This window comes from Macrosteles quadrilineatus, unplaced genomic scaffold (genome assembly GCF_028750875.1).
Source record: "Macrosteles quadrilineatus isolate MER2022 unplaced genomic scaffold, UCM_ALF_1.0 Scaffold_10__1_contigs__length_6754688, whole genome shotgun sequence".
Classification (NCBI taxonomy): domain Eukaryota; kingdom Metazoa; phylum Arthropoda; class Insecta; order Hemiptera; family Cicadellidae; genus Macrosteles; species Macrosteles quadrilineatus.
Window position 1 is genome coordinate 5747789 of NW_026542603.1, and position 14682 is coordinate 5762470.

Below are 14682 nucleotides of genomic sequence, written 5' to 3' on the forward strand. Positions count from 1 at the left end.
TACGTGCAAAAGAGTCAGTCTGGTGGCCAGGAATTTCTTCAGCCATTGAAAGTATGGTGAAATCATGCCCTACTTGTATTAAACATTCAAGGAACAGTCATGAACCATTGCTTCCCACACAATTCCCTGACAGGCCATGGAAAACACTTGCGATGGATTTGTTCAAACTTGAAGGGGTTTGGTTTTTGACTGTGACAGATTATTACTCCAGATATTTTGAGATAGCTGAATTAGAGTTATTAACATCACGAGAAGTAATAATGAGATGCAAAGCCTTTTTCTGTCGACACGGCATTCCAGAAGAAATTAGGTCTGACTGTGGGTCTCAATTTCAAGTCCTTGAACATTCAGATTTCAAGACATTTTCCAAAGTTTATGGCTTCAAGCATATAACAAGTAGCCCAAAATTTTCCCAAAGCAATGGAGAGGCTGAAGCGGCAGTGAAAATCGCCAAAATGATTCTAAAGAAAAATGTGGAAGACCCTTATTTGGTGCTTCTAGCCTATCGAACGACACCCCTCTGGAATGGGTTCAGTCCCTCTCAGCTTCTTATGAACAGGCGATTACGGAGCACATTGCCTCAGACAGGACATTTGCTTTGTGGAAAACCAGATCTAAAGGATCTTAAAGGGAGAGAAGAAACATATCGTGAGAAGTACAAACACAACTATGATAGAAGGCACAAAGTGCACACTCTCAATCCTCTTCATATAGGAGACCCAGTTTGGATTGTGGACCTTAGAAGACATGGCAAAATTGTGAAAATCCTGGACAGCCCTCGTTCATACATTGTTGAAACTGATAAGAGGAATGTGAGAAGAAATCGATTCCACCTCAAACTTGCCCCTTATTTAAGAGAGGAAAACAGTGAACAAAATTTGTCAGCAAATACACATCAAACAGAACCATACAACCGTCCAAAGAGAAATATACACAAACCAAGCTGGTTGAAGAACTTTCAAACTTAAAAGGGAGGATGTTGTGAGAACAGTTTATTTCATAACACCTGTTAATTTATATTAATTATTATCATATGTTTATTTGTTATTCTATGTTTGTAGAAAGGTAAATAGAGTTAGTTGAGTTTGAGTTATGACATAAAACAGTCCATTCACTTAATTCCTAGTAAAATAGTACAGATAAGATTTTCTATAACTTGTTATGTATTTCAGTTAGTATAGTATTGATTTTTTGTGACATAGTAAATTACTTATTCTGCATGTTTACAAAAGTATATTCAATGTTAAATTATAAATTGCAAACATACAATAATTCACTTAATAATCTCATGTTTATCACACAACGGCTACACTTTTCTAAATTATTTAGCTATGAGAAGAAAACTAATTTCATTTAAGCTCTAGGCCGCAGAGTGAAGTGTTCGTGCACCGTATACTGTACTGTAAGTAGCGTCGTATAGCCTGTGGCGGGTGCGAGGCGAGGGAATCTCTCCCAGCCGGCTGAGTCGGCCAGGTCGACCGACTGAGTTGCACGACATGGAAACCGCGCTTACTAGTCCTTAGTATTCGGTTTCGAGACTAGCGCCACCTATGATCTAGTCGGTTTTTGGGCGAAAATTGTTAACACATTTTAGCATTGCGTGGGGTATCTGTGTCTGTACTCCTTTTATCTATGGTAAAAGGATATCGCTTAGGTAAAATGTTAGTGTTTTTTTTTATAAATTTCAACCAGCGCTGCAATTACAAGATTTTTTTTAAACCTATAAATAATAATAGTTATTATTTTTTATTTGCGAATATATAAAAAAATAATTTAAAAATTGTTTTAATCTATACTATTATATAAAAATCTAATGGTGTCTGTCTGTATGTGTGTTACTAATAGGTACAAAAACTACTGAACCAACTGGGCTTAAATTTTACGAAAACATAGCTACCATACCAAGGACCCTTATAGGATTATTCACATTTTGATACTGACCGTAGGCTTTGCCCCTTTGGCTTAAAATGTACTGAGGTGAACATTTTAAAAGTAAATATTGATTGGTCTCCATGGCTGCGATTAGAACACTAACAATGTTTGTATACATTTGCTTTGACATTTAAATGTAAACAAGAAGAACTGCTAAACTGCATATTTCACAATTTCAGACAGCTGATACAAAGAAATTAAATATAATATTTTCCATAACTATGAGGTAGGTTTATTTTAATCTAACCTTTTATCGTGGATTATTTATTCAAAAACTATTGTCAATGATTATAGAAAAAAAAGATTCTATAACCGTTGCTGTATCAACTCCGGCTCTGCTTTGGATTTTTTAAAGCGTCTAAGTTATGAAAATAATGTTATTGATATGTTTTCATGGAAACAGTATGAAAATTACAATGTATAGATGTTTTGTATGAATTTGGAGGCTACTTTAAATAAATTATAACTGCTTAACATGTGTTGGATTAACTTAACATAACTTGCACATCACATTGTTTTTAAATGTATATTTAGGTAAATTGAGTTATTGTGTTTTGCTAAACCTATGCTTTAATCAAACTAAAGAATATCATCAATAACTAAATTGTACGTCGTTGATTTTTGTTTTCTAAAATCTGTTGTATATGTGTAACTATATTTAATTATTATCAATAGTAATACAAAATACTCTTATTTTATCTAGCTTTCAGTTCACATTTACTTTATTTGATACATTTATTATTTGTGTTTTGCCACACCACTGATTAATTTTAAACCAAGGAAATATCATAAAACTAAGCAGTACACAGTGTTCTTTTATTTCTAAATCAAATGACATATCCGTTACTATGTTTACTTAATGGTAAGTGTGAAAATGTAAAGGCAATGGACGATGGAACTGATTAAAAGAACTGGTTTGTATATTAAGTTGTTTGTTGATATTTTTGTACAGTAGAATCAGAGATGCAATGAAACATATACTGTATTTGCTATTACATTTTTTAGTCCTTGATGTTGTGATAATCATATTAGTTTTGTCTGCTGTCCTTAATGCTAAATTATTTGTTTAACATTTTCTATAGTACGTATGGATATAGTATCTTTAATATTTCAAAATACTGTATTAATAAGGCACAGCAATATTTCTCAAGTTTATAACAGCTGACTCTTAGTTTTGCTAATGATTTATTGTGAGTGAAGAAACTGAATATGGAAGGATTTGTGATTTAATATAAAGAAGAGTGAAATTATAAAAATGTTCATTTAAATTTAATAATTAGGAGGTACTACTTTTGCAACTTCAAAATTGAAATTTAAAATGTCAATGATAAATTAAAAGATACGTAACTAAGGGACATGAAGGTAAATCATGTATGTCAAAGTTTTATTCGAAGATTTGGTCAGTTTTTCTTATATCAGCTAACACAAGATTTAAAATTAATCAAAACCAAAATGGTGGTATCCACTACATACCAGATTTAAAAGTCATAACTTTAACGTTTCTATTATGGATATAAAAGTTGAATATTGTTTCTAAAAGCGTTGACGGATGTGTAACTATTATATGCAACATGCAACAGATGTAAAGATTAAAATGTTTCTATTTTGTGTCCTCTTCCCGTTGCAAAGCACGGGTACAACAGCTAGTAAACTAAAATAAAGAATAACACAATTTAATGATATTGTTTTTTTAATTTAAGTTAGTGATGATTAACCATTGCCAAATGTTTAGGATTTTGAATTTTTTTTAGGATCTTAGTTAGAAATTAGAAAATACATTATAGATTCGAATTGTAAACACACTAAGCATGTCATGGTGTAAAATCTTTAGCACATGCAATTCTAACTGCTATTTTTGTAGTATACTGCTGTCCATATTGTAATAGGTATCATTTTTTATATCACTAAGTTTTATAAAAATAACCATAAGAAACCCCTAATGCGTGTGTTATGACGTTGATTCCTAACATCCTAATTCCTCGTTACTCGTTTTACATCATTGTAGACGACATTCAGTTCCTCTAAGAAATTTAACAACATTTATGTTATGTACACAACTAATAAAACTATATTTTAATAATGAATATAAGCACTACTTAAAAATGCTTTGTGATTCAAGAATGTTCAAACTATTGGAAGCATATTTGCGTTGCTCTTATTCTAAGTGTTATAAATATTTTTCCTCAATAAAATTAAAAACATTATTCTCTTCTAATAAATGGTGTCAGAAGTCTGACAAATACTTTCTCTCATTAGTTTGTTAACAAGCCTACATGATTAAGCGGTAGGGGTAACTATGACTGTTGATTCCACTAATTTTAGTAGTAAAAGTTCACATTTTGTATAAGAAAATAGAAGGTAAGTTTTTATTAAACCACAATCTGTAAGTAAACATAACAATTCAATAAGTAAACAAAATAATAATTTGAACACATGTTAGAAATAAAATGTAAATAAAACATATGCTAACACCTCCTCCTCTATTTACTGTGCTGCGGCACTTTACGAAGAATCAGCTGGTCAACATGTCTTCTTATTATTCGTCCATCTTCCAGCTGAACTACGTACATTACATGTCCTTGCTTTTGAGTTATATAGCCCGAATACCACTTGGACGAACCATTGACATATTCCCGCGCTTGCACTTTATCTCCAACTTTGAAATTCCTTTTTATACCGACTTGGACTCCCTTCTTCTGATATTTGTTCGGTTCTAATGTTGGAACAATTATTGCTAGGTTTGTTCGTACACTCCTTCCAAACATTAGGTGATATGCTGATGTACCTGTTGAATTCGGGGATTGCCTGAGTTGCATTAGAAGTCTTTGGATTTTATTTTGCAGTGTACCCTTTTCTCCCTCCATGGATTTTAACGCCTTCTTGACAGTCTGCACGTACCTTTCAGCCTGGCCATTTGAGTTTGGATGGTATGGTGCCGTTGTTCTGTGAATAATCCCACATTCATTCATGAAGTTTTTGAACTCTTGAGAAACAAACTGTCTTCCATTATCTGAAACTAGGATGTGAGGAAACCCAAAAGTTGAGAAGATTTTCCGTAATTCTTGGACTGTCCATGTACTTGTAGTTGTTTTCGTCTGTATCACATCCACCCACTTACTAAAGGCATCCACTAATATCAGGTACTGTTGGCCATCTGTTGGTCCTAAGAAATCAATGTGCACCCTCTCCCATGGATTAGAAGGTTGTTCCCATGGATGGATAGTTTTCCTCGGGTTGTTGCATTTTTCAATGCATTGTCGACATTCAGTTACCATATCTTCAATATCCTTGTCTATACTTTTCCACCAGCAAAAACTGCGAGCTAAAGCCTTCATTTTTATTCCTCCTAAATGAGCTACATGTAGTTCTCGAAGCACATGAGGTCTGAGAGATTGAGGTATCATGACTCTCCAGCCCTTCAGTACACAATCATCTTGAATGGACAGCTCGTTATCGTGAAATCCGTATTGTTCAACAGATTGTCCTGATTTCAAGGCCTGTAGGACTGGACCCAAAACAGCATCGTTGAGAGTTTCCTTAGCCACCACGGTACTGTTGATATTGAGTGTTTCCAGTTGATTTATGTGGTACTTCGAGAGGTCATCTACAGAATGTTCTTGTACAACTTCGATAGGGAATCGAGAGAGATAGTCTGCATTCCAATGATGAGCAGTTTGCCTGTACTCTATGTCATAGTCGAACCCGGAGAGAAAGTGAGCATAGTTGAATATCCGTGTTGCCGAGATTGTTGGTAAGGTCTTTGCTGGATTAAAAATTGACACCAGTGGTTTGTGATCAGTGATCAAAGTAAATTTGCGGCCATAACAAAACGGGAAAAACTTTTTCAGGCCCCAATATATTCCCAAGGCTTCCTTATCGATCTGAGAGTATTTTTGTTCTGATTTTGATAAAGATCGAGAGGCGAAGGCAATTGGCCTGTCTGTTCCATCCCTATAGCGGTGCGAAAGAACGGCTCCTACACCTACCGGCGAAGCATCAGTAGCTAAGACCAGTGGCAAGCTAGGATCAAAGTGTACCAACACGTCATCACTTGTAATAATTTCTTTAATCTTCAGAAAACTCTGTTCACAAGCAGAGCTCCATGTAAAAGTGTTTCCTTTTCGTAGCAGCCGATTCAAAGGATGTAGCAGTGTAGCCAAATGCTTTATGAATTTGTTGTAATAATTCGCAAGGCCTAGGAAAGTTCGGAGTTCAGTTACGTTCTCTGGTTTTTTACATTTTAAAATGCTCTGTATTTTAGCATCTGACTTGTGTAGTCCTTTGCTATCGATCACATGACCTAAGTACTCAATTTTGTTCTGGAAAAACTTACACTTCTCTCTATTTAACCTCAAATCATTTAACTTCAATCGTTCAAACACCTGTTCCAGTCGACGAAGAAGCTGTTCCCTGTTAGATCCTTGGACAATTACGTCGTCAAAGAAACATTGTACGCCTTCTAAGTTATGTAATGTTTTGTCCATGAATCTTTGCCATAACAAGGGTGCCACTTTTACTCCAAACATTAATCTGTTCACTTTAAACAGCCCTTTGTGAGTACTGATTGTTTGCATGATGGCACTGTCTTCGTCCATCTCCATGTGCAAGTATGCGTTACTGATATCAAGAGTACAAAATATCTTTCCACAATGCATCATTGACATGATATCATCAATCCGAGGTATAGGGTAATGTTCGTCTTTAATAACTTTGTTCAAAGTCACCTTGTAGTCAGCACATATTCTGACTGAACCATTGGGTTTGACAACCGGCACAATGGGTGTGCCCCAATCGGATGATTCGACACGTGTGATTATACCCAAAGTCTCCAGTCTTTCAAGTTCCTTCTCTACTTTTTCTTTTAATGCTTATGGCATGTGTCTAGGTTTAATGAAAATTGGCTGGGTTTCGTCTTTTACATTAAAATGACCCTTTTCTTTTGGTATTTTCCCAATGCCTTCTTTGAAAATGTCTTCGTATCGAATCATCAAATCATCTAGTTCTTGGATGTTTTCGTTTTCACTTGAATTTAATGAATGTATGTCAGCTGCATCAAGTTGAATCTCTCTTATCCATTCTCTTCCGAATATAGAGTCTACACACTTGTTAACAATGTACAGTTTTCCAACAAAACTTTGATCTTTATACTGAACATTTACAAAAACAACTCCTCTTGGATTGATTATTTCCCCAGTGTATGTCTTGAGTTGAACATTTGTCTTGAAAATCCTTTTTGGAGAGTTTAAAAGCTTAAATGTATCATAGGATACAATGCTGAGAGCCGCTCCTGTATCTAACTCCATTGTCATGAGTCGTCCTTCCACTTTTACCTCGAGCATAAACTTGTCATTTGATTTTGAATGAAGTTGGTAAATTTCATGAGTGTCATCATCGCTTGTATTTTCTGCGGTTTCATCTGATTGTTTTACTTCTTTGTTTGGTTTTCTTAGACATACTCTTGCTAAGTGACCAAAACGTTTACAAGAGTTACATTCTGCATTTTTGAACTTGCATTGATGTGCTCTATGTGAATCATCACCACATCTATAGCATTTGTTTCTCAGTTTCTCCAAACGAGTTTGATACTCAGAGAGTTGTATATTGTTAGATTTACAAGGTTTCCTATCTGGCTGTTTGTTCTTGCTTGATACTTGGTGTACTTCCTCTTGATTTCCATTTGTCTTTACTATTCTGCTCTCACTTTTCGCTAGTTCCAATGTAGCAGCCTTTTCGACTACTTCTTTAAACGGTTGCAATAGTTTATCTTGAAGAAGTTGAAGACGTATATCAGAGTCTTTTAATCCGCTGACAAACTGCATTCGAAGTAGAATTTCAGATACAGATTCATTACAACTTGTACAAGTAAACTGACATTCTACACTGAGCTTTCTAAGAGCATTAGCGTAAGCTTGTACAGATTCATTACACAATTGGGTACGTGTCGTAAATTTGTGCTGACGTGCCCAAATACTGGGTTTTGGTTCTAGTTGAGCCATTAACATGTGAATCAATTCCTCATATGGCTTGTTGTGTGGGTCATCTGGTATGCAAAGATCGTATAGCTGTTCATGTATTTGTGGGGTGATTGCCTGTAAAAATAAATCCACTTTGACTCTTGAACTTAAGTTTCCCCGTAATTTTGTGTAGTTTTCAAAGCGTCGAGTGAAGTTTTGAAAACTTTCCTCTGGTGTATACGGCTGGAAAGGAATATTAGATACATTTTGACATGTTGCAGAAGCAGAAATTGCTGTATGTGTATCGTACTTTTTCTTTTCTGCTTCAAGGAATGTCCGTATCTCTCTAAATATTTCTTCTAACTGCCATCGAATTTCTAATTCACTTTCTACTGAATTTGTGTGAAGTTCAATATTTGACTGTGTAACCTCAATTTCAGCCCATATTGCTAAAAGTTTATCTGTGTAGTAAGTGCATGTATCTTGAGAATGTTCACATGTTGGTAAATCATCCTTGAGTTTGATCAAGCGTAGTTCTAGTAATTTCCTTTTCTTTAGACATAAGTCAAATTCTTTTCTACTTACCATTTTACTCGTCGCCATTGTTGATTCCACTAATTTTAGTAATAAAAGTTCACATTTTGTATAAGAAAATAGAAGGTAAGTTTTTATAACAATTCAATAAGTAAACAAAATAATAATTTGAACACATGTTAGAAATAAAATGTAAATAAAACATATGCTAACAATGACATTTTATGGAGGAATTCACAAAAGTTTTCATAAGTAACTTTTACATTAATGGGGGTTGCGCTGTATTATTTGAAATTAAAAAGACGATATAACATACTACATTTGAATTAAAATCGTGTAAGTTGTGTTTGAAAATGCAATTGGTTCTGCATATACTGTAATGGGTTTTGATATGAAAATCACCATAAAAAGAAAAAATTGCAAAAAAGTATAAGACCAACAAGGGTACTACGGATTGTTACCTACATACAAAATTTAATCAAAATCGGGTACCACAGGTGTGGTTTGTAGCTCTGCACCCATTCACCCATACAGACACTACACACATACACATACACCAGAACACACACACACACTACTTCCAAAACCACTTTTTCGGGTTCAGAGGGACCGACCCAAAACGGATATATCCCCCTACAACTCAATCTCGAAAATGTTGACAAAATAATACTTTTTCCATAATATACTATGTATAGAGGGAGTAAGTGGATAATTTAAAATACGTTTTTACGTTATTAAGAACTGAGTGTACTTCATTTGACGATCTAATGTAAACCTGTGTTTCAGGAGAGTGAATGCCGTGCAATAAAATGTAAGTTCGAACAAATATTATCTACAGTACGGCAGTATATTCTTTATGTTAGGTCTGGCAATAAGTAAGTTTATTTAATCAAATTTGTTTTTGTTTTTCAAATTATTCTTACTTTAGCCAATAACTTGTACTCACCAGTAACTCTCTTAACTTCTTTTGCCATTCCCTCATGCTTCGTTCCCATAGGGTTATATTATTATTTTTTGCCACTTTTAAAATATCTTAATAGTCGTGTGGCTATGGCATTAGATTAGAAGTATCCCCTGTATTAAATAAAAATTAATAAAAATTATATGATCACAACTCTTGATGCATGTTTATTTCTTAACAATAAAAAGTATTACAGTATTTACAATTTGAAATTATTCCAGTTAAAGGAAATGCGGGGATTTGGGCGTGTTCCCAGCCTTTCGAGAAGAGGAACTTTCCTCCGCTGTCCAATCACTGAGAGATCGTAGTCGTAGAGCACCTGGCTTATGGCATTCCTGCGGAAATCCTCAAGCTCATCGTTAATTACGTTGCAAACATACATTTGGATATGTTCAACGATGCTTGGCAAACAGCATTTTCCGTCAGCGTGGTTTTTCCGTGGTCTACCTTGTCTTGATTCCCAAGGTGAATTGTGCACCGAAGAAGGCCTCTTCTTTTTTCTCAATGTCTATGCGTCACACCACTGGCAAAGTGATAGAGAAGCTAATTCGTGTCAGACTGAGGCTAACGTCTCTGCGGGTGATTTTTCCTGCAGAAGCATGGGTTTCCTTTCGGTCACTTGATTGGTGCCACCCAGAGGTAAATGAGGCAGTGCAGAGTGCGAAGGCCCACCCATTCGGAGTGCGGAGGTGGTAGTACCTCGTCACTCTTTACGTGAGGAACGCGTTTCACTCCTCCGTTATGCTGCGCGCGCTCGAGCATACGTTCTGCATTCCTCTCTACACCCCCCGAATCTTCAAGTCCTACCTTTCGGACCATGTCTTGTTTTATCACATCACTGAATTTCAGCGTTTGATAACTATCAATTCTGGGGCTGCACAGGGATCGATCCTGGGACCCAATCTCTGGAACGTGTCTTACGAGTGTCAGCTAAGACTTGAAATGCCTACCTCTTTGGCTACGCTGATGACGTCACTGCTTGGTTTGCAGTCGCCAACGTCAAAGAGGCAGAGTCAAAACCCGTGTGTAGAGATGCTCAATATCAACGAATGGATGCAGGACCACAGCTTGTAGATGGTGGTCGAAATGGCCGAGATCGTGGTCCTAACCATGAAGAGGATTCGCTGCCATTAGTATGCCAATGCCAAACGCTGGCGGTTCCTGTTCCTACAAACATCACCCACAGATGTCTGTGGTCTAATCAGTGCTCTTGTACGGTGCTGAGGCCAGCCAGAGTCCATGTGCTGGAGAGGCGTGTCTTCAGTAAATGGATTTCCCACGTTTAGCTGTGAGGGGCCTTGCAAGTTGCTTTTACCTACCGCACGGTCTCTGAGCCTGCAGTCATGGAGATTGGCAGTGCTCCCATCAGCGACTTCCATTTTTCAAAGGAGCGACAGGTGATCTACCGCAGGAGACCTGAAGTGGGCAGAGAGATTGCAGCTACAGAAGAACGAGACCGCAGTTTCAAACTCTGGCAACGCGAGTGGGACGCCGAGACTAGGGACGTTGGGCCACCATCTCGCACATCTCGCAATATGCCTTGCACATACACTCGCCAAACCCTTAAATCTCAAAATCTTGACGACATGAAGCTACAATTATCAAATCAAGACTGGAAGACAGTTCTAGAAAGCAGGACCGTAGAGGATGCTTATGATAGTTTCATCACGATTATCACTTCAGTTCTTGATGCCACGTGTCCCCGAAAGGCTTTCCGTGAAAAGAGGCGAAACCCTTTAACCCATGTCTACGATGATGAAGTCAAATCAATGAAGGAAAAGTTCATCAAAGCTCATAGCCGCTACGTCCTTAGTGGAAAAGAGGAAGACAAACTATTAACCAATAAGTTAAGAAGGACTATGACCTTAAGTTGAGAGCACTGAGACGAGAAGCGACAGCTAAATTCATCTCCGAGTCTTCAATAAAATCGAAGGCTATCTGGAATGTGATCAACAGCGAAAGAAAGACCAAGCAACGAGATCTTGACACCCTGTCATATCTGGTAATAAATTATGCAAAAGTGGAAGATCCTACTGAACTTGCTGGCAGCTTCAATGCATACTTCACAACAATTGCTGATGAGACCCTAAAGAACATTCAAGACCAGATAAAAGCCCGCAGCAAACAGGCCAAGCGTGTTGTCACATCTCCAATGACAGTGTTGGTGCCTACATCTGACCAGGAATTACTCGACACCATCAGAAGACTAAACAACAAGACTTCATCAGGCCTGGATGAATTTTCCTCCGTTATGGTCAAACACTGCCGGCAGGAATTGCTAACGCCGCTGCTTTACATAGCCAATCTAAGTATGTCTCAGGGCACCTTTCCAAGCAAGATGAAAACGTCAAAAGTGATTCCATTACACAAGAAAGGGAGCAAGCATTCGTTAGGGAACTTTAGACCTATCTCCTTGGTGTCTAAATTCTCAAAAATCACTGAGAAGGTCGTTCTGACGAGAATCATAAATCACCTGGAAAACAACAAGATAAATCTTAGTGGACAACATGGCTTCCAAAAAAAATAAATCTACCATCACAGCCTTAGTCGAGCTGATTGAACTGATCGTGGACAAACTTGAAGAGGGTGAGAATTTAACTAGTCTGTACCTCAATTTGAGCAAGGCCTTCGACTGCCTCAGCCACCAACTTATTCTTACCAAGCTCGGAGAACTGGGTTTTCAGGGCATTGCTAGAGATGGTTTCAGAGCTATCTGGTGGGCCGTAATCACTAATAAGCTTGTCGAGCTTAGGCAAAAGGAGAATGGGAAAATTGCCACATACAGGTCACAACTACTTCCTGTTACAAGAGGCGTACCTCAAGGCTCTGTTTTGGGCCCGGTGATATTTATACTGTTTACTTATGACCTTCCTTCATACATCAACCCATACAGCAGAGCAATCATGTATGCTGATGATACTGTGTCGCTTGCCTCAAACAAAACTACAGACAATCTGGAAGTGAAATCCTACATTGCGCTGAGCTTGGCGGCTGAATACTGCAGTATGAATGACCTAATCTTCAATGAAGGAAAAACCAACCAGGTGAATTTTGGCAACAAGAAGAACGAAATCATGGGGTATCCGGGCATCCAGATCAGTGACACAACCAAACATCTTGGCTTGATCTTGGACAGCTGGCTCTCATGGACTGACCACGTGGACGAACTTTACATGAGGCTGAGTACTGCAATCTTCGCTCTGCGGCGCATTAAGACTGTTAGCACAGTGGCAGCTCTTAAAATCTCATACCACGCCCTCTTTGAGAGTCGTCTGAGATATGGGATTCAGCTCTGGGGTAGCACCTCCCTCACCAACATCAAACGTGTGCTGATCCTGCAGAAGATAGCACTGAGGATAATGGCGGGCCTGAGTTGAAAGGAGAGCTGTCGAGTACCTTTTAAGCAGTGGCACATACTTACTGTGGTGAACGTTTACTTATTGGAAGTGATCTCACTAGCTTGCTCGAAGGGCCTTCCCAAAAATGAAGACACACACCACTACAACACCCGAAATGCTGGAAATGTTAACCTTCCTGTCCATCACAGCAAACGGTACGAGATGAAGCCTTCATACAATGGGGCTAAGTACTTCAACCTGTTGCCAACTGAGGTCAAGAACACAAGTCCAAGGCTGCTCAAGTCGAGGCTGAACGAGTGGTTGCTGAATCACCCTTTCTACAGCATCAACGAGTTCATCGAGTGGAGGAACAGCTGAAATTAGAAAATCTGAAATTTCCCAATTCCAAAGACTTATTCCACTAATTTACTGTAATTCTGTAATACTGTAATTCTCTGACACTATTACAATCTTGAAGATTGTTAATAAAGATCTCTCTCTCTCTCTCTCTCTCACCAGGCTCATTCCCAGCCTCTTAACATGGGTGGAACGGGAACATCGTGAGGTTAGGCATTTTGTGATCCAGTTTTTGTCGGGCCACAGGTACTTCGTGGCCTTTTTGCACAGAATAAGGGAAAACCACTAGCTCAGACTGTCTGTACTGTCTCAGCATTGCAGACACGGCCGAACTGACCTTCTTCTTTTGTGATAGGTGGCATGTCCACCGAGCCTATTTGATCTTGAAAATCGGCTTAGACATCACCCCCCCCCCCTCCCGATATTAGCTGGAGCTGTGCTCCATGGAGAGGGCACCTGAAACTGTGTAAATGTTCATCGAGGCTATACTTCCGACTAAGGAGATCGATATCGATCGGCCTTAGCCTTCGGAAATAAACAAGAAGGAAAGTAATAATGGCAGGGTTCAAAAGGCTCAAAGTATTGTGCTAAATAGTTCCAGGCTAGATTCCTACGAGATGGGGGGTTTTAGCCTGTAGTCGACGTCCCAGGGACGGCAAGGGATTCCGGCACTACTGAGAATACATTGAATCACTCACTTTACATACCCGTAAACGCATTTCAACCGCCTCCCCCCCCCCAATATACACTTCAACAGAAAAGGCTTTGACGATGCAATTTTGCAATACTGCTATGACAAACATTCTTTTACTGACTAAATGTACTTTACATAGGACTTTCCACTGTTATTTAAGAATCATATCTGTTATTTGTATTCGATCATTAAGTTGAAATACATTAATCTAACATATTTTTCAGTAAAAGACATATCTAGATCGGACGTAAAAACTACCGGTAGAGTAAAAGCTACATATTACAACGGAAGATCGAATCGTTTTCGACTGAGCTGTTATGGAAACACGTTAAGAAAACACGCTATCCTCAGTATAAACAGTTACGAAATTAAAATCGATTTGGACTGTGCATCGGTCGACAAAATAGATGACATATTTCTTGCTGACGAAGATGAAGGCTCCAGGGACATCATTATTGGAAGTAGACCATCCCCCACTTCATATTGGTGTTACTATGCAATTCCACGTGAAAAAGATAAAGTCATTAAACTAGAAGGCGAACGAGATCCAAGCGTCTTGCTCTCTCGATGGTACATGGTAAGTACGATTTTGGTAAAAACACTTACAAATAGTATATTTCATCACTAGGAGTGAACGTAGCTCCTTTTGGTACGCAATGTGCCTCGTTTGGAAATAAGATTAGGTACAAAAATAGTATATTTCATCACTAGGGTCAAAGTGACTCTTTTCGACTCGACCTCAAGTTTTACGATCGAGGCGAAGACGAGGTAACCTTTTTTCCCATGTGTTGAACTATATTTTTCGTCATATTGCGCCATTATTTGAACACACTGTGTTAAAAAACTTAAATAGTTTTCATTTATTTTAGCAAAACTACTTCTAATTAGTTTGCAATTGTAGTTGTACTGTAT

At 37.9% G+C, this 14682-nt stretch overlaps 1 protein-coding gene across 1 annotated transcript in view; it reads left to right on the top strand.

Annotated features, from left to right (window-relative positions):
• Positions 1-14682, top strand: part of LOC129004653 (uncharacterized) — a 276975-nt gene that overhangs the window by 210769 nt on the left and 51524 nt on the right. Inside the window, exons 29-30 of the mRNA XM_054433204.1 lie at positions 9207-9231; positions 13995-14347. Of these exons, the coding sequence (XP_054289179.1) occupies positions 9207-9231; positions 13995-14347 (378 nt within the window). The remainder of the gene's footprint in view (positions 1-9206; positions 9232-13994; positions 14348-14682) is intronic.